At 36.4% G+C, this 20048-nt stretch overlaps 1 protein-coding gene across 1 annotated transcript in view; it reads right to left on the bottom strand.

Moving 5' to 3' along the window:
* Window positions 1–20048, bottom strand: part of LOC144453538 (adipocyte plasma membrane-associated protein-like) — a 39263-nt gene that overhangs the window by 4604 nt on the left and 14611 nt on the right. The window contains exons 4-8 of the mRNA XM_078144852.1: window positions 17645–17737; window positions 13884–14000; window positions 10823–10994; window positions 10399–10533; window positions 2438–2627 (exon numbers count right to left, since the gene is read on the bottom strand). Of these exons, the coding sequence (XP_078000978.1) occupies window positions 2438–2627; window positions 10399–10533; window positions 10823–10994; window positions 13884–14000; window positions 17645–17737 (707 nt within the window). The remainder of the gene's footprint in view (window positions 1–2437; window positions 2628–10398; window positions 10534–10822; window positions 10995–13883; window positions 14001–17644; window positions 17738–20048) is intronic.

The following is a 20048-nucleotide window of genomic DNA, read 5'->3' as shown; positions in this document are numbered from 1 at the left end:
TATATGGATATGTACACACATCACAAACTCAATTACAGTGTATGGATATGTACATACATCACAAACTCAATTACAGTGTATTGATATGTACATAGATCACAAACTCAATTACAGTGTATGGATATGTACATACATCACAAACTCAATTACAGTGTATGGATATGTACATACATCACAAACTCAATTACAGTGTATGGATATGTATATAGATCACAAACTCAATTACAGTGTATGGATATGTACATACATCACAAACTCAATTACAGTGTATGGATATGTACATAGATCACAAACTCAATTACAGCGTATGGATATGTACATACATCACAAACTCAATTACAGTGTATGGATATGTACATACATCACAAACTCAATTACAGTGTATGGATATATACATACACATCACAAACTCAATTACAGTGTATGGATATACACACATCACTAACTCAATTACAGTGTATGGATATGTACACAGATCACAACTCAACAAGTCATTGAGAATGACATAGTCCCCGCTATAATTGGGTTTTAAGGAATTATCACTACTCTGATCACGCAACAACATTTGTGAACCTAAAACAAACAGACTTAGATATGTTGTGTGTGCTTGTTGGACATGGAATATGCCTCCAACAATAAAGGATTGGTTGGGTATGGGGGATCGTATCACGACGAAAATGGATATGCACAGTCATGTATGTCATAGAACACTGTCCTAATACCAACTTTAAATGAGATCTGTTCAAGCATGTCTGAGTTATGGCTTTGGACATGAAAATTCACAGACAAAATGGCTACCAGGCAGCCATATTGGATCGTATCACAATGAAAATGGATACGCACATGTATGTCATAGAACACTGTCCTAATACCAACTTTGAATGAGATCTGTTCAAGCATGTCTGAGTTATGGCTTTAGACAGGGAAAATTCGCAAACAAAATGGTTGCTAGGCGGCCATATTGGATCGTATCATAAAACAAATTGACGTGCATATGTATGCCATAGTATGTTGCCCCTGTACCAAGTTTGAAAAAAATCGGTCTAGGCATCTCCAAGAAACAGCTGTGGACGGACGCACGCACGCACGGACGCACGGACAGACGGAACCCAATCCATAAGTCCCCGTTCCGGACTTCGTCCGCGGGGACTAATTACAGTGTATGGATATGTACATACATCACAAACTCAATTACAGTGTATGGATATGTACATACATCACAAACTCTGAATTACAGTGTATGGATATGTACACACATCACAAACTCAATTACAGTGTATGGATATGTACATACATCACAAACTCAATTACAGTGTATGGATATGTACACACATCACAAACTCAATTACAGTGTATGGATATGTACATACACATCACAAACTCAATTACAGTGTATGGATATGTACATACATCACAAACTCAATTACAGTGTATGGATATGTACATAGATCACAAACTCAATTACAGTGTATGGATATGTACATAGATCACAAACTCAATTACAGTGTATGGATATGTACATACATCACAAACTCAATTACAGTGTATGGATATGTACATACATCACAAACTCAATTACAGTGTATGGATATGTACATACACATCACAAACTCAATTACAGTGTATGGATATGTACATACATCACAAACTCAATTACAGTGTATGGATATGTACATAGATCACAAACTCAATTACAGTGTATGGATATGTACATACATCACAAACTCAATTACAGTGTATGGATATGTATATAGATCACAAACTCAATTACAGTGTATGGATATGTACATACATCACAAACTCAATTACAGTGTATGGATATGTACACACATCACAAACTCAATTACACTACAGTGTATGGATATACACAACTCAATTACAGTGTATGGATATGTACATACATCACACCTCAATTGCTCTGACTGTCATGTTTTAGAAAATGAAATGTGTCTGTCATGTGACTCTTAAACTGTATGCAAACATATTTACATTTTAAAAGGTTGCACATTCAGAAACAGACATTTAAATAATTATACACTTGGAGTCCATTATAATGCGATAGAATGTCATTTATAGTAGCCCTGGGTGAGAGTCCCATTCTATAAGGTATCACATGGCCAGACCTTATGAGCGAGTGACCTGTGACAGTGTAGACTGATGTAAACATCTCAACATCCAGGCACATCAAGACGACATTTTGCTTCCAGTGTAAAAGGAGCTGATCAGGTGAGTTTGTTCTGAATGTGCAACTGTAAGTTTAAACATTATATATAGTCATTGTCAACTTAGTTTGATGACTGGTTCATTTTACCAAAATTGTGATGGAAATAAATTAAGATTTTGCAGCATAATAATTTGAGGGTTGTAATTTAAATGTGCCAACCACTAGAAAACAACCAGCCCTCCAGGCATTGCCCATTGGTAACTAATCACTTACTTTCAACAGTAAAGATCTTATCCATGGTTTAGATGCCATGATGTCATACAATGAGAATGTTGGATTTCTAATTGTAGCAAGGCCAACCCAGTAACCACCACCACTACTGCTTCTAATGTTGTCTGGAAGTCCAGGAAGATTGTCAGCAAAAACTTCAACTTTGCCTGTCTGTGGTCCTTTCAGATAATATCTTGAAAAACAAACGGTCAAATCAATTAGGTGGAATGGTGTTTTTATCACAATATATTTAGGTATGAATTACACAAACAAAATACAGACACATAACTGGTGCACACATGAAATATTGCATTTTATCTGACTGAGAACATATTAAAATAAACTACAGTTTTGTGTTTGAATGTTCCTTGGATTTTTTTATCTGACAGTGATGTTGATTTGTGTTCACAATGAGATAAAATGTATCATTTTATATACTTGCATGGTATCAGTGTCTACATTTCGTTTAATTGTGACAAAAAACCCTAAAAACAAGTCTTCATACAAGACATAGTCCCTCAAATAGACACATAATGTAGTCTCCATGTAATAACGTTTTTTTGTAAAACATGATTGGTCACTACAAATATGGCTGCCATTGAGTAAAAAGATATATGAGCACCAAAAGTAATGCATGATTGTGTATGTTTATCTGGTCCTGCATTATCTATAGACATGATCTAAAAGACCACACATAATTGCTATAAAGTGTCTGCAATATGTAAATAATATCTTAGAATTTGATGGTCTATGAATAGAGCCTATGATTGAAGTTGTTTAGTTATGCAGTATTATATATAGTGATTTTTTGTTTACTAAAAATAATGGCTGTCATTCCGTAAAAATTGAATGAGCACCAAAAATAAATGCCTGCGTATACTTCTGTATCGTATCTGTATCTGTATCTGTATCTGTATAGTTATGGTGTTGGTCCTTGGTAAGGAATAACACACCAGGGGAGAGTATTTAGTCAGAATGGTTTTTGACAGTGACTGCCATTTTAAAGGCATCACAAGATTTAGCGCACACAGTACTATTGTCCAGATGGTTCCAGTCTACTAGTGTTTTTACAAAGAATGACTGTTTATATTGAGCAGTTTTACAATTGTCAATTTCAAAGCATTTTGAGTTGTTGGTAACTCTTTGTTCAACAATGTTAGCTGAGATACAGTCTGCAAATTTCCTAGCTTTTATAGAACTTTTGGGTTTAAGATAGTCCGCTGGTTGAATTGCTGGTACTAGGCCTTCAACCACCCTGTATAGAAAAATTAGCCTGTTTGCTGTGCGTCTATCCTGGAGTGATGTAAGTTGATTTAATATGATTTAATATGATTGCCATGGTAACATCCATCCTTGACAAGTAAGGGAGAAAAGCCTTAAAGGCCTATATAATCCCTATAGTGTTCCAGTACTGGTCCAAGACAATTTTAAAGTCTTTAACAGTTCCTGTTCCAATAACATGTTCTGGTAAATTGTTCCAGTGGAGTACAACATGTTGAGAAAAGAATTATTTCCGGATATTCAGTCTGACAGTTGGTTTAAAAATCTTGAGTGAGTGTCCTCTTGTATGGGAAGCCGTTCAGGCCAAAAGTATTTTATATTTTTCGTACTTACAAACTAATTTTAACAGTTTATGTACTTTTATTCCATGTTCACATTATTTTAATTGAAATAAGTTTGCATTTATTTGAGAATATTGTTTTATTTTTCGTCAAACCAGAATTTTTTTAAGGATTATATATAATTGAAAGTCAAAATATATTTTTTGTTAGTTTTTTATTTCATTTTTTAAATTTAAAAAAAAAAAAATTTTCAACTTGCAGAGCATGTCGTGCTCGTACCGCCTGTCACGAGTACGAGGCGTGACCTTTGACATCCATTATGACGTGTTTCGGCGACGAGTGTGAAGCTACCATCATATTCATATTCATCTTCACGTTCAAAAGTTGACCTCTACGCTCAATGTGAATATGATAGCTTCACACGTTCATCATCAGATTCGAAGTCTCCTAAATGGGTACGAACACGCATTCGGCAAATCACATATCCTTCATTGACAGATTGAAATCATGTGATTGTAATTAATTTTCATTTGACTTGCATGAATTTGCATGCTCTCTTTATTTTTGCCAGAGTATCCAATTTGCACCATGAACTATTGTTGTCATGGACCATATTTTTTACAATCAATTGCATTGCCCCTCCCCTATCAAGGGAACTACATACATTGTGATAATTGTGATCTTGACAACACTATTTTGACAATTTATGTCAATTTCACCAGTGTAAGTGTTAAGTGTTAAGTAGGGTTTCAAAGATAGTGGCACTGCGGGAAATCAAAACAATCCATGACACTAAGTGGCCAAGTGATATCACCTTGTCACTTGATGTCACGGATTCAAAACACACCCAGCCAGGCCGTATTTTATTACATTACTCATATAGGTGTTTTGTACACCCATATGATATACTGATATTTCATTTTCAAAGATATGGGAAAGGCATACTAAACATCCAAATTAGTTTTTTATATGACAACAATACTTTGATACTCTGGCAAAAATGAAAATAGAGCATAAAAATCCATGCAAATCAAGGGAAAGTAATTACAATCACATGATTTCAACATGTCAATTAAGGATATGTGATTTGCCGAACGCGTGTTCGTACCCATTCGGAAGACTTCGAATCTTACTGATGATGAACGTGTGAAGCTATCGTCATATATTCACATTGAGCGTGGAGGTCATCTTTTGAAAGTGAAGATGAATATGAATATGATATAGCTTCACACTCGCGTTTTGGCGTCAAATACTTATTACCTTCGAAATTGATAGCTCAAACATTATATCAGATCTCAAAACTGTTAATTTACATGTGATAGTATCTGTTTTTTTCCAACAAACGCGACTTCAGCCACGTACGATCCATGTGCAACGGGTAAAGGTATTTCCAATGGGCCAGTCAGGTACTTCTAGTACGAGCGCACATGTTGACGTCGACCTGCTGTATTACATACGTAGACGTGTTGTTCTCAACTTTTCATGATATATGCATGTGTACTCAGAACACCAAGAGAATGTATACTACAATGTACAATGAAGTAAACTGAATCTTTACAACAACAACAACAACAACAACAACAACAACAACAACAACAACAACGACGACGATGATGATGATGATGATGATAACAACGTTACAAGGCGATAAAAGCTGGTTTAGGTTGATATGTAATACAGCAGGTCGATGTCAACATGTGCGCTCGTACTATGCTAGTATATATTTATTTGCCAGAGGTAGTACCCGACTGACCCATTGGAAATACGCGTCACGTAGGCATTCTTGTCGACACATATTTTGTTTCATTGATGAATGTCATTTACTGTAACTGTTTATTTCCTTGTTTCAAAGATGATAAAGATGTCATTTATTGTAAGACGTGCGTTAAACACCAAATGTAGCAACGTTTGCTAAAGATGCTAATGCAACATTCAATATACCGGCCAATTAAACGTTGTACAAGCCATGCACACTGGTACTCGGAAATAGATAGAATGCAAGGAATGACAACTTCATAAAGGACAATATTAGGGAAATGAAGACTAATGTGAGTGGAAGGTCTATATATGACTAAACAAGACAACGAAATCGCCGATAAATATGGGATATTTTGTAAATCTAACATCATCTCGTATCAAAAGTAGACAAGACCATAAGAGAGATGACGTCTCCTCACTTTTCAAGACATCGAAGGTTATGGCATAGATGTCACGTGTACCCTCCTGACTCCGTCCTGACAGTACATAGGACGAAGTCTGGAAGGTTTCAGGAAACCTCTCAAAGGTATCCTAAGTCAGGACAGTTTCAGGACAGGTTTGAGATGTTTACATCTCCATGGGCCTCAAACCGTCCTAAGCCCTGTTTTAGTGTTGTGTAGATGGGGCTAGTGACCATAGCACTTTTTCCATACATTCTACAAGTCCTTTCATGGGACACACTGCCGGACTGGCAACATACAACACTTCAAACACATGTTCTTTCATGTTGTGTATAAATTAATTTTCTGTGACTTGCACAAAAAGTCATCAGGATACATGTGGTAGTCGCACGAACTTTGCCACTTTCTACTACTCCTTGCACCAAAACTTGTCCAACCGTTTCATCCCGGCCATCATCTGTCTTCCATATACACTTGTCTTGCTAATTTTCTATCCGGCTGACAAGTCAGCCTAGCCTACCTGTAGACGGGAAAGACTATCGCTATGAACGTATGTACCATATTTTCACTTTAAACACCTAGATTTCAAGGAAAATGTCATCCAGTTTGAACTGAGCACTGGGGAAAACTATCAAAACAATGCTTGACATATATAGTTCCTTTCTTCAATATTACTTGTAAACATGATTTAAAAGAAATTGGCAATATGTAAGCACTACAATATGTCTGTGATAGGCAGGAATTGGCTTGATTTTGACAATTGACCCTGAAGGTCAAAAGTCAAGGCCTCCCAAGATAGCTCACATCTGATAATATGGGGTTAGACACTCAAATAGACTGTCTGTGTATTACAGTTTTTGAGTTATGCAGTAAATATTGATTTTTAACTACAAATATGACTGCCATTAGGTCAAATTTGCATATATAAAAAAAAAGATACATGATATGATATGTGACCTTTGTGTCAGGTTTGAAAGAAATTGGATATTGCATGTCTGAAAAATGACATATTATGGAAGGCCGGATGCACGGATGGACAGACAGACGGATGGAGCCCTTTATAATACAACCCCCTTTTGGGCCGCACACAAAAATTAGCACCCTCAATGTGATCACGATTTCATTGAAATGTACTACTGATGTGACGGACATACTCATTAACATGTACTACATCTAATTAACATGTACTATGTCTAATTAACATGTACTGTCTAATTAACATACACAATGTCTATTTAACATATACAATGTCTATTTAACATTAACATGTACTATGTCTAATTAACATGTACTATGTCTAATTAACATACACAATGTCTATTTAACATGTACTATGTATAATTAACATGTACTATGTCTAATTAACATACACAATGTCTATTTAACATGTACTATGTCTAATTAACATGTACTATGTCTAATAGAGTATTTTCCGTCTCGCGGCAGATCTCGCGAGATATGCAAATAACCTAGCAACGGTTGCTACGGAGGTCAAGCTTTGCGGAGTGGCCATGTTGTTCATATGAAAGTCAATGCATTAGTCTGAAAAAAATACTACCGTTTGTGACCATCTACAATCCTAAGTCATCATGGAAGACATTGAAAAATTGAAAGTACACGAACTAAAGAGCATGTTGCGAAAATATAGCGTGTCAACATCAAGTTAAAAGAAAAATACGCCAGTGTCACACTGTCATTATATTTCCGAACTGACAGTCATTTCTGGGAATACGTTGTCAGTGCCAAACTTATGCAGCATACTAGATGGCTATAATATTTCAATCTTGAGAAATGGTAATTAATGACAAGCAAAATCGAGTAGTTTTGATTATTAGTACACATGTACATGGTGGAAACATTTCCCGTCACCAATATTCAATGTAAGTATATTAGAATGCAATGCACATGAAGTGTGGCGTAGTACTACTACACATCCGCCGTAAGCCCTTATGAACCGTTGACATTTACGCTGTTGACAAATACGGACGAAAGCTAACAGTCTTACACATTTTTAGAGTGCCAATGTCCCGTTTCGGTCCTAGAGTTCAGAATTGAAAAGTTCTTAATTATCGTCACAGATCGGGAAATCATAGTCAGTTCCTGACAATCATATTCCGATTTTACCACATGTTATCTTCATACAACAATATCTACCAGTCTAGTTCCCAATGACCGTATTCCAATTTTACCCTACCTTAATAACGTAGAGTAAAATCGGAATACGGTCGTCATGAACTAGACTAGTACTGTATGAAGATAACTTAGAGTAAAATCGGAATACAATCGTCAGGAACTAGAATTGGGAATCACCGGCGATGCGTGAAACACGTGTACGTGTCAGCCATGTTTATACTTGAGTTCGATGAACATGTTGTAGAACTCATAGTCCAAATTCGTAAAATAAAACGATATAGTATCTCTAAATTTTAATTTTAAATGCATATATATAGCTCATTTATAAATGTATATGATAAAATCAAAGACAGCGAAAAAAATTCTCAACCGATTTCAAAGTTTTTAGCGGACCCTGACGAATTTAGCTGACGAATTACGGACTAAGAATTACATCATTGCCAACTATTAACAGCACGTTATACAGTAAAGTGATCGCGTACACGTTGTTGTGTTGGTTTTTAGACGACGCTACGCGACGTATAAAAAGTCTATGGAAAATTTATGACATTGTATCAAATTTTAGACGTTGTTTAAAAATAGGAATACAATATTCGCGACCTGACATGCAAGTTTTCAACCATAGGGCCTGCGATCCTCGAGTGGATCCAACTCTAGTAATATTTTCAAGTTCATGTTGAAACTGTCAATCTCAACATGCTCAACCGCTCTTCATCTGCGCCCAGACGGCCAAAAATCACCGTCACGTCTGACGGCTAGTTATGAATTTCACATACGCACATCGTTTTTACAACCATACTTTAAAAGTTTGCTTCCCTTGATCTATCATACCATGGAAGTATACTTCCATGATCATACGTATTGCACTGTACGTGACGTCGAGAACAATGGTGTTGCTAAGCGGTTGACACTTCAGCTTGACCACCCGAATGTGGTTGCTATGCACTCAATGGCGTCTCCCGCGAGACGGGTAATGGTCTATTAACATACACAATGTCTATTTAACATGTACTATGTCTAATTAACATGTACTATGTCTAATTAACATACACAATGTCTATTTAACATGTACTATGTCTAATTAACATACACAATGTCTATTTAACATGTACTATGTCTAATTAACATGTACTATGTCTAATTAACATACACAATGTCTATTTAACATGTACTATGTCTAATTAACATGTACTATGTCTAATTAACATACACAATGTCTATTTAACATGTACTATGTCTAATTAACATACACAATGTCTATTTAACATGTACTATGTCTAATTAACATACACAATGTCTATTTAACATGTACTATGTCTAATTAACATACACAATGTCTATTTAACATGTACTATGTCTAATTAACATGTACTATGTCTAATTAACATACACAATGTCTATTTAACATGTACTATGTCTAATTAACATGTACTATGTCTAATTAACATACACAATGTCTATTTAACATGTACTATGTCTAATTAACATACACAATGTCTATTTAACATGTACTATGTCTATTTAACATTAACATGTACTATGTCTAATTAACATGTACAATGTCTAATTAACATGTACTATGTCTAATTAACATAATTATACAATGTCTAATTAACATTAACATGTACTATGTCTAATTAACATGTACTATGTCTAATTAACAAGTACAATGTCTAATTAACATGTACTATGTCTAATTAACATGTACTATGTCTATTTAACATATACAATGTCTATTTAACATACACAATGTCTAATTAACATGTACTATGTCTATTTAACATATACAATGTCTATTTAACATATACAATGTCTATTTAACATATACAATGTCTATTTAACATATACAATGTCTAATTAACATTAACATACAAAGTCTAATTATTGATATTTTAACAATTTCTAGTGAATAAATTGTTGGTTGTTTGATTCATAAATACTATTTCAGTTACAGCTAGTGCAGTTTTAAATTTGATTTATCAAATCATAAAATATCTTCATATCTTCATATATAAGTATACATTCTTATTATACTATTGTATTAAGTTAATTCACACATAAGATTGACCTTGATTTGCCAAACACTTTCTCTCATATGATTTGGACTTACTTGAGTATTCTGGCTCTAGTTGTCTCTGATATCAACAAGAAATCTTGTTTAGCAGAAAGTTCCACTCCATTGGGAAAGTAAAGGTTATCAAGCAGTACTTTGACTTGTCTTGTTGTTGGATTGTACCACATTAGTCTGAGAATGAAAACAAGAGAACAGTTTGTACCTGGTCATTTTGAAATAATAAAATAACTATGGGTGTTCATTTGTGTTCAAGGAGATGGCCAATATTTTTGTTCAGTGTTTGGTGGCCATTTTGATTCAAAGTCATTGTGACCTCTACTCCAACAGAAATGATGACCCTGGTTATTTTTTCTTGGTTTTCATCATGCATTGGTTGAAGTTTTCTTAGCATAGTAGAAAGTTTAAAACTTTAATTTCTCTGGTTTTTACTACACCATTCAAGAATTTGTTAAAAAGTTACCTTCCACAATCTCCCCCTTCTGCTATTAAATATCGATTATTTCTTCTTTCCCATTTATAACTTGAATCAGTGAAATAAATGATGCCATCATCTTGGACAGCTAAGTCATTCAGAAATTTGAATGGTTTATTATCAATAACAAAGTTAGATGATATCAGGGTGGTCACATCACCTAAAAAACAAACAAAATATCACACAATGTTGCAAAGAATTTCTACATGATTTAGAAATATGACATAACATCTGCTTTCTACAATTAGTTTGTACAGTAGTTCACACATTTGTTAGCATGTGGTTTACTTTGCACAGTAGTTCACACATTTGTTAGCATGTGGTTTAGTGTGTACAGTAGTTCACACATTTGTTAGCATATGGTTTAGTGTGTACAGTAGTTCACACATTTGTTAACATATGGTTTAGTTTGTACAGTAGTTCACACATTTGTTAGCATATGGTTTAGTTTGTACAGTAGTTCACACATTTGTTACCATGTGGTTTAGTTTGTACAGTAGTTCACACATTTGTTACCATGTGGTCAAGCTAGATTTTTCCTTGATTAGATCCATTTGACTAGACGTGGATGGAGAGAACTTTAGATTCAAAACAATTAGTGTATAGCATCTAGACTAACTAATTATACCCCAAATAAATGACACGTGGTAAACAATATTAAATATTTTGTTATTAGATACCAATTTGAAATTCACCACCAAATACTTCAGTCAACTGGTACAATTCATTCATTATTTTTCCCAACCTGTAATTTTTGACAAAAAATCACTCGGTTTGACATTTGCAAACTTTAACAAATATGTACAAGTGCACTACTATATTTATGATTTATCATGGAGTGGAGATGCTGTTCAGAATTTTCAATGTCTCAGTACAATACACACTGAGCCACACAATTCTTTGTATCTGTAATAGCATTTTCAATCAATCAATCAATCAATCGATGCAATTTATATAGCGCCAATTCCACTATGACAAGAGTTCAAAGGCGCTTTACAGTCAAAATGTTTGAGAAAACAGGTAAGTCTTTAAGTGTTTTTTAAATGTGCTAATTGTAACTTGTTCACGAATTTCAATTGGTAGTTCATTCCACAGACGAGGCGCAGCAGAAGAAAACGATCTTCCTCCATAAGATTCCAGCTTGTACTTAGGTACATATAGGAGATGTTTATTTGTTGATCGCAGTGTTCTCGTAGCTGTTTCCAGTGAAGAAGGTCTGATAAGTATCTTGGAGGGACTTGTATGTCATGAGCAAAAGTTTGAACTTTATTCTGTCCTGAACTGGTAGCCAGTGTAGTTCCTTTAGGAGTGGTGTTACATGATCATATTTCCTGGCTCGCATGATGATTTTTGCTGCAGCGTTTTGAACATGTTGGAGTGGTTAGATATGATCGTTGGGTAAGCCATAGAGTAGGGCATTACCATTGTCAAGTTTGCTTGATATTAATGCCTGGACGAGTTTCTGACAAGTAGATTTGGAGAGGTAGGGATGGATATAGCCAATTTTCCTGAGATAATAGTAGATTGATTGACATGTTGTGGATATGTGCTTTTTTAACGTGTGATGAGAATCGAAAGTTACACCAATATTACGAGCTGTTTCGGCTGGTTGAATTGTACTTTCGCCAATATGGATGTTATCAATAGTTGGACTTTGAGGTCGACTGAATTTCGATGTAATGAGTAAGACTTCAGTTTTGTCGTCATTGAGTTTGAGCTTATTCTTGGTCATCCACGTCTTGATGTCATTAGCAGCAGCTTCCATGTTTCTAACCGATAGAGAGATGTCTGATGGAGTAAGAGCATTGTAGAGTTGACTGTCATCTGCGTATAGGTGGAAGTTAAGATCATGCTGCCGAATTAACTGACCAAGTGGGGAGATGTAAATGCAAAAGAGTAGAGGACCAAGTACCGATCCCTGTGGAACACCTGATTGAAGAAGAGTTGGGGTAGAGACAGTATCCTTAACTAGAACAGATTGCTGACGATTGGAGAGGTATGATGCAAACCAGTTCAGGGGGGTACCTTTGATGCCAATGTCAGATAATCGTGATAGTAAGATATCATGGTCGATAGTGTCAAAGGTCGCCGATAGATCGAGGAGAACAAGCAGAACACTCTTGCCGGCATCAAGTGAAGTGCAGATATCATCATTTTACTTTAATAGAGGGTAGACTAAAAGATCCAATGTTGTTTCTACTTAATATGTAATTCTCATAAGCTCCATAAGGGGTGGTGTTATCTGATGTGGACCATGGAAATAGTACAGCGGAACTAGTCTTGTCTATGGCCCGTACATTTCTCTACATTTCTCTGGTGTTAATCATGATTCTAAATGGTTAAAACTGTGTCTTCTTTTCTCTGGACTTATTGATTATAAAAGACCAAGCGACAACTGTCGTATGTGGTATTCTAATTATTTTGGAACAAATTGAAACAAACAATCTTTTGAAGTGAATTATATTTTGCACTCAATTTCTGAAATCAACAGATGAATGAAAAGGTCAAGAATATATTTTTTTCTAGAATCGGGATAAGATTGTTCTAGCAACCTCAAAAGAACTTACTATATAATAGTTTTCTCAAAAAATATCAATGTTGCTGATGCTTCTTCACAATAGCATCAGTTAAAATCCCATTATAATTTGTCATCAAGAATGACACTATTGATGACGTATTTTGATACTATTTCAACATCCTGGTCATGTATTCTAAGGACTTTGTACAGACTTCCTGGTCATGTATTCTCAGGACTTTGTACAGACTTCCTGGTCATGTATTCTCAGGACTTTGAACAGACTTTCTGGTCACATATGATGGTATTCTCAGGACTTTAAACAGTTCTCCTAAAATCAATAATCATGTCTGTTTGTTTTGGTGACATTTAAAAGTAAGAATGAGTTATTACACCAGTGCACAAATTCATCCAGTACAGGTCTATGGTGTCATTCAGACCCATTTAGAAGTTAAAATATTACAACAAGTGTGTTCAAATGATTACATACCAAATTATGACCCTGCGTTGTAGAATAAAGATGAAACTATATACCTGTCTTGGTATTAACTTTATGTAGTCCAAGGTATGCATCTAATGCATATAGTGTTCCATCCTCTGTCATGCGAACTCCTAGGGGCCTACCACAGGTGGGTTCATCTTCATATTTACCTACAATACAGATTGGTTGTTTCAGTTATAAGGCTTCTTGATTTTCAAAGTAGTTAGGAGAGCTGGTGAAATTTATGTAATCATTTTGGGTTTGGAGGGTTTTTTTTACACCTCAATGTACAACAATGTCAGAGACATTTGTGACTTTGGAACTGATGAATGAAACTGAAGATACTGATTTTTCTTGCTATTCTAGACCAGTTATGCCCTCTATTAAAGCTACATTTGCAGTTTGATGCACAATAAATTCTTTTGACACATTCCTATAACCCATATGGCTCACAAGAACACCTGACCAAGAATCACGTTTTACCACCCTTCTACCAGTTACTTAGACATGACAATGATCAGAACATCGTTTTAGCGGTAGGTGGACTGCCAAACAATGTTCTCCTTGTGGCAGTGTTAAATATACATTCTATATTAATACAAAATAACAGTGAGTCTCTATGATGTAGGTTTATACAGAGCTCTTACTTGATTGCTTGTCTGTGAAAGTTACTTTGTTTAACAAAGTGACTACCGTCACTGACAAAACAACCTGATAGTAAGACCCTACGTCAGATCGAGACACTCACTATATTTTGTGTCAGTAGATATTTGTATGATACTACGTCAGCTCAAGACACTCACTATTATTTTGTGTCAGTAGATATCTGTATGATATCTGTGACAAGGAGAAGATTGTTGTTCAGCACCTTCAAAGCTTAGGTTTTAATTGTCCAACACTGATAAAACGATGTTCTGATCACTGCTGTGACTAAAACGATGTTCTGATCACTGCTGTGACTAAAACGATGTTCTGATCACTGCTGTGACTAAAACGATGTCTAAAACTATGTTCTGATCACTGCCGTGACTAAAACAATGTTCTGATCACTGCTGTGACTAAAACTATGTTCTGATCACTGCCGTGTCTAAAACAATGTTCTGATCACTGCCGTGTCTAAAACTATGTTCTGATCACTGCTGTGTCTAAAACGATGTTCTGATCACTGCTGTGACTAAAACGATGTTCTGATCACTGCTGTGACTAAAACGATGTCTAAAACTATGTTCTGATCACTGCTGTGTCTAAAACGATGTTCTGATCACAGCCGTGTCTAAAACTATGTTCTGATCACTGCTGTGTCTGAAACGATGTTCTGATCACAGCCGTGTCTAAAACGATGTTCTGATCACTGCTGTGTCTAAAACTATGTTCTGATCACTGCTGTGTCTAAAACTATGTTCTGATCACTGCTGTGTCTAAAACGATGTTCTGATGGCTGCTGTGTCTAAAACGATGTTCTGATCACTGCCATGTCTAAAACTATGTTCTGATCACTGCTGTGACTAAAACAATGTTCTGATCACTGCTGTGTCTAAAACTATGTTCTGATCACTGCTGTGATTAAAACAATGTTCTGATCACAGCCGTGTCTAAAATGATGTTCTGATGACTGCTGTGACTAAAACTATGTTCTGATCACTGCTGTGACTAAAACGATGTTCTGATCACAGCCGTGTCTAAAACTATGTTCTGATCACAGCCGTGTATAAAACGATGTTCTGATCACTGCCATGTCTAAAACTATGTTCTGATCACTGCTGTGTCTAAAACTATGTTCTGATCACTGCTGTGTCTAAAACTATGTTCTGATCACTGCTGTGACTAAAACGATGTTCTGATCACTGCCATATCTAAAACGATGTTCTGATCACAGCCGTGTCTAAAACGATGTTCTGATCACTGCTGTGTCTAAAACTATGTTCTGATCACTGCTGTGTCTAAAACTATGTTCTGATGACTGCTGTGACTAAAACGATGTTCTGATCACAGCCGTGTATAAAACGATGTTCTGATCACTGCCATGTCTAAAACTATGTTCTGATCACTGCTGTGTCTAAAACTATGTTCTGATCACTGCTGTGTCTAAAACTATGTTCTGATCACTGCTGTGACTAAAACGATGTTCTGATCACTGCCATATCTAAAACGATGTTCTGATCACAGCCGTGTCTAAAACGATGTTCTGATCACTGCTGTGTCTAAAACTATGTTCTGATCACAGCCGTGTCTAAAACGATGTTCTGATCACTGCTGTGTCTAAAACTATGTTCTGATCACAGCCGTGTATAAAACGATGTTCTGATCACTGCCATGTCTAAAACTATGTTCTGATCACTGCTGTGTCTAAAACTATGTTCTGATCACTGCTGTGACTAAAACGATGTTCTGATCACTGCCATATCTAAAACGATGTTCTGATCACAGCCGTGTCTAAAACGATGTTCTGATCACTGCTGTGTCTAAAACTATGTTCTGATCACTGCTGTGACTAAAACGATGTTCTGATCACAGCCATGACTAAAACGATGTTCTGATCACTGCTGTGACTAAAACAATGTTCTGATCACTGCTGTGTCTAAAACTATGTTCTGATCACTGCTGTGTCTAAAACGATGTCTAACACTATGTTCTGATCACTGCCATGTATAAAACTATGTTCTGATCACTGCTGTGACTAAAACGATGTTCTGATCACAGCCGTGACTAAAACGATGTTCTGATCATTGCTGTGACTAAAACGATGTTCTGATCACAGCCGTGACTAAAACTATGTTCTGATCACTGCTGTGACTAAAACGATGTTCTGATCACTGCTGTGACTAAAAACAATGTTCTGATCACTGCTATGTCTAAAACTATGTTCTGATCACTGCTGTGTCTAAAACGATGTCTAACACTATGTTCTGATCACTGCCATGTCTAAAACTATGTTCTGATCACTGCCGTGTCTAAAACGATGTTCTGACCACAGCCGTGTCTAAAATGATGTTCTGATCACTGCCGTGCCTAAAACGATGTTCTGATCACTGCCATGTCTAAAACTATGTTCTGATCACTCACCACAAAAGGAAGGATTAACTCACCACAAGGAAGGGTTAACTCACTACAAAAGGAAGGGTTAACTCACCACAAGGAAGGGTTAACGCACCACAAGGAAGGGTTAACTCACCACAAAAGGAAGGGTTAACTCACCACAAAAGGAAGGGTTAACTCACCACAAGGAAGGGTTAACTTACCACAATACAGGGTTAACTCATCACAATACAGGGTTAACTCACCACAAAAGTGTTAACTCACCACAAAAGGAAGGGTTAACTCACCACAAGGAAGGGTTAACGCACCACACAAGGAAGGGTTAACTCACCAAAAAAGGAAGGGTTAACTCACCACAAAAGGGTTAACTCACCACAAGGAAGGGTTAACTCACCACAATACAGGGTTAACTCATCACAAGAAAGGGTTAACTCACCACAAAAGTGTTAATTCACCACAAAAGGAAGGGTTAACTCACCACAAGGAGGGGTTAACTCACCACAAGGAAGGGTTAACTCACCACAAAAGGAAGGGTTAACTCACCACAAAAGGAACAGTTAACTCACCACAAGGAAGGGTTAACTCACCACAAAAGGAAGGGTTAACTCATCACAAGAAAGGGTTAACTCACCACAAAAGGAAGGGTTAACTCACCAAAAAAGGAAGGATTAACTCACCACAAGGAAGGGTTAACTCACCACAAGGAAGAGTTAACTCACCACAAAAGGATTATCTCACCACAAAAGGAAGGGTTAACTCACCACAAGGGTTAACTCACCACAAGGAGGGGTTCCAAATGTAGCAACAGTTTGTATTTTATCACCGACAACTTTGACAACTTGGCCATCTAGAGTACCAGTATATATTGCACCTAAAGGTAGAGAGAATTGTCATCAGTAAATCAGTCAAAGTCAGTATATATTGCATCTAAAGTTAGAGAGAATTGTCATCAGTAAATCAGTCAAAGTCAGTATATATTGCATCTAAAGGTAGAGAGAATTGTCATCAGTAAATAAGTCAAAGTCAGTATATATTGCATCTAAAGGTAGAGAGAATTGTCATCAGTAAATCAGTCAAAGTCAGTATATATTGCACCTAAAGGTAGAGAGAACTGTCATCAGTAAATCAGTCAAAGTCAGTATATATTGCATCTAAAGGTAGAGAGAATTGTCATCAGTAAATCAGTCAAAGTCAGTATATATTGCACCTAAAGGTAGAGAGAATTGTCATCAGTAAATCAGTCAAAGTCAGTATATATTGCATCTAAAGGTAGAGAGAATTGTCATCAGTAAATCAGTCAAAGTCAGTATATATTGCACCTAAAGGTAGAGAGAATTGTCATCAGTAAATCAGTCAAAGTCAGTATATATTGCATCTAAAGGTAGAGAGAATTGTCATCAGTAAATAAGTCAAAGTCAGTATATATTGCACCTAAAGGTAGAGAGAATTGTCATCAGTAAATCAGTCAAAGTCAGTATATATTGCATCTAAAGGTAGAGAGAACTGTCATCAGTAAATCAGTCAAAGTCAGTATATATTGCATCTAAAGGTAGAGAGAATTGTCATCAGTAAATCAGTCAAAGTCAGTATATATTGCACCTAAAGGTAGAGAGAATTGTCATCAGTAAATCAGTCAAAGTCAGTATATACTGCATCTAAAGGTAGAGAGAATTGTCATCAGTAAATCAAAGTCAGTATATATTGCATCTAAAGAGAGAATAACTCTATTTGAATTCTACTCTATTTGAATACTACTCTATTTGAATATTACCGTTAAAGTCGTATTATAAGCCGCATACATATTATAAGTCGCACCCCTACTTGGAGGCGCTGGCTTTGAGGGTACATCAAACAATTTGTGAATAATAGAAAGTATGTATTATAAGTCGCACCCCTACTTCACAGCTAGCTTCACCTCGTATTTGCACCAAAACAATAGTAACGACGCATTCAAGTGTAATACTTTTTGTTTAAAATTTGAATACAAAGTATCACTTTATGCACCACCTCTTCACACGTACTGGGATATCAAAAGAAGGGTGTTGCAATCCCTTCCTTTCGGCAGGGAGCGGGACATTTACACCTATCGTACTAATAAAGTTACGCACTGTATATCAAAAGAAGGGTGTTGCAATCCCTTCCTTTCGGCAGGGAGCGGGACATTTACACCTATCGTACCCATAAAGTTACGCACTGTATATCAAAAGAAGGGTGTCGCAATCCCTTCCTTTCGGCAGGGAGCGGGACATTTACACCTATCGTACTAATAAAGTTACGCACTGTATATCAAAAGAAGGGTGTCGCAATCCCTTCCTTTCGGCAGGGAGCGGGACATTTACACCTATCGTACCGATAAAGTTACGCAATATATATCAAAAGAAGGGTGTCGCAATCCTTTCGGCAGGGATCGGGACATTTACACCTATCGTACCGATAAAGTTGTATGGCTGCCGATCACACCCCGAGTACAAGAAGCCGCTTCGTACTTGTTCACACGTGTTGGAGTTCGAGTTCAAGAGAAAGGATATATTGATGAAAAAGGTGAGTTTTAATTTATAACGTGTTTCATGTACCATTCTGTTCAGCTGTGATCACGATAGCAAAAGGTGAGTTTTATAACACATGTTTCATGTACCATAGCTGTGATCACGCTAGCAAAGCATGGAGTTGTTTACATCGACGTGTTCTCATATATGCTAATGTATCGTGACGTTTCATGACGTCGTATGCGTAACGGCCAATAGTCATTCGACGATCATTTAAATTTGTTTACGAGTTCATGAACGCAGTTGACCTTTCAACTTAGAATGAGAGAATCGATGTCAATTTGATTTATACCGCCAAATCTTTCAGTCTACTTTCAACCTATATTTTTTCCAAACACGATCGTTTCAAAATATCTGACATCGTTGTGTTTCTACCATTCCACAGGCTGCATTGAGTACATCAGGAGAACGTTCCCAAGACTGACTGAAGATCGGCGGCGTCTACCGTACTTGTTTGGGAATCTTACGGAACGAGTGAAAGATGAGTAGCGTGACCGTAACGTCGATGTTGCTGTCATTCCGGGCAGCCTTACCGATCCCCTCCAGCCACACTTATCATTTCATTCTTACACTTGGAAACTTCATAATAAAGTTTTCATATTGTGTTACAGACGTCCATTTTTCCATAACCGAGAG

This window comes from Glandiceps talaboti, chromosome 2, assembly GCF_964340395.1.
Source record: "Glandiceps talaboti chromosome 2, keGlaTala1.1, whole genome shotgun sequence".
Classification (NCBI taxonomy): domain Eukaryota; kingdom Metazoa; phylum Hemichordata; class Enteropneusta; family Spengelidae; genus Glandiceps; species Glandiceps talaboti.
The sequence above is the reverse complement of the archived record's forward strand: the minus strand, read 5'-3'. Positions and strand labels throughout refer to the sequence as shown.